The sequence below is a fragment of the Aplysia californica genome, unplaced genomic scaffold, assembly GCF_000002075.1.
Source record: "Aplysia californica isolate F4 #8 unplaced genomic scaffold, AplCal3.0 scaffold00052, whole genome shotgun sequence".
In the NCBI taxonomy this organism is placed as follows: Eukaryota; Metazoa; Mollusca; class Gastropoda; order Aplysiida; family Aplysiidae; genus Aplysia; species Aplysia californica.
Genome location: NW_004797322.1, coordinates 1456875 through 1458237, shown reverse-complemented (window position 1 = coordinate 1458237; position 1363 = coordinate 1456875). Strand labels below are relative to the sequence as shown.

Below are 1363 nucleotides of genomic sequence, written 5' to 3'. Positions count from 1 at the left end.
TCTCTCTCTCTCTCTGTCAGACTGACTTTTGTCCTGTTCCAAAGAGCCGTTATTGGGTCGATGTCCTCTTTACGCAAAGTAGCCGAATCTTCACTTGATGCTCCCAAGTCTCTTATGACGGTGTGTTCTTTTGAACAGCGGACGGAACTCGTTATTTTAAAATAAGGATGATTATTTTTTTTAATGAGGATTGTTTGAAAAAGAGGTAAATTGCCCGTGTGCAAAAAGAAGTAAATTACCTGTGTGCACCTGTGGAGGATGTCATTCGTTTTGGTCGTAGAGAGAGAGAGAGAGAGGGGGGGGAGGGGGAGAGAGAGAGAGAGAGAGAGAGAGAGAGAGAGAGGGGCAGGCCTCAGACATGACGCAACGCAGCTGGCTGATGGTGATGATCGCCCAGAACCACAGAATTCTACACTAAGTGTAGAATTCTGTGCCCAGAACACAGATAGGTGGAGAACTCTTCAGTCACGGTGGTGAAAGAGGCAACTGATGATTATTGAAGGGCTCTGTTACTTGTTAGATATACTGCTTTGGTTTATTTTGTGACCCTGTAGTGAACCCTGCTGTGATTTCTCGGCAAGCCGAGTTGAGAAAACACAAGTCAGTTAAACCTGGTTTCTTACAACAAAGAGAGCCAAAACAATAACAAAGCGGGAAAAGTTTGTAATTTTACATGTGCATGTTGGATAAATTCAACCTTGGTCTCCTGCTCTTCAAGTTCATGATCCCTGACGACTTTGGCAAGTTTTATTACAGGCTTAAACTGCATTTGTAAAAAGGGTACCTGTTTGGGGGGTATCAAAATTGCATTCTTTTCTTTAGCTTCACACTTTCATTATGAAAAAAAAAGACCCAACAAAAGGGGTTTGAGAAGGGAAAAGACTTTTCTTTTGCCTCCAGTGAAGTGATATCACCACCAATATGGATCACTTTGAATCCGTGCCTCTCTGTCCCCGAAAATTTTTTCAACTCTTCACATTAAGTATTTGTTCTTGCGACACAATATAGGTCATTATTCAGGGGTGGGCTGCTTTGACAATGTCTTCCACACCGACCCGGTGAGTGAGCCACCAGACAATCAAAACGTTTTGTGTTTCTTCAAATAAATTAAGCAGAATGCAATAACTTCTCCCTGCCACTTTTAAATTACTGTTCTTTTTCCGTCTTTTAACAGTTGCCTGGATTCAACTGCGGCCCATGGTTCGATCTTGAATGCTACATTCGAGAGAAATTGGTCAGAGAAAACAAGAGCGTCTACGTCTGTTCTGGACCGCTGTTCCTTCCGGTGTAAGTACCCGTGAATAATTATATTGCTCTAGTAGGGTTATGCAACAATCGAACGCTTTATGTTGGTGAAGATTTG

The 1363-nt window shown here is 42.4% G+C and overlaps 1 protein-coding gene across 1 annotated transcript in view; it reads left to right on the top strand.

Annotated features, from left to right (window-relative positions):
* Positions 1-1363, top strand: part of LOC101845988 (endonuclease G, mitochondrial) — an 8975-nt gene that overhangs the window by 3497 nt on the left and 4115 nt on the right. The window contains exon 3 of the mRNA XM_005092770.3: positions 1175-1287. Within this exon, the coding sequence (XP_005092827.1) occupies positions 1175-1287 (113 nt within the window). The remainder of the gene's footprint in view (positions 1-1174; positions 1288-1363) is intronic.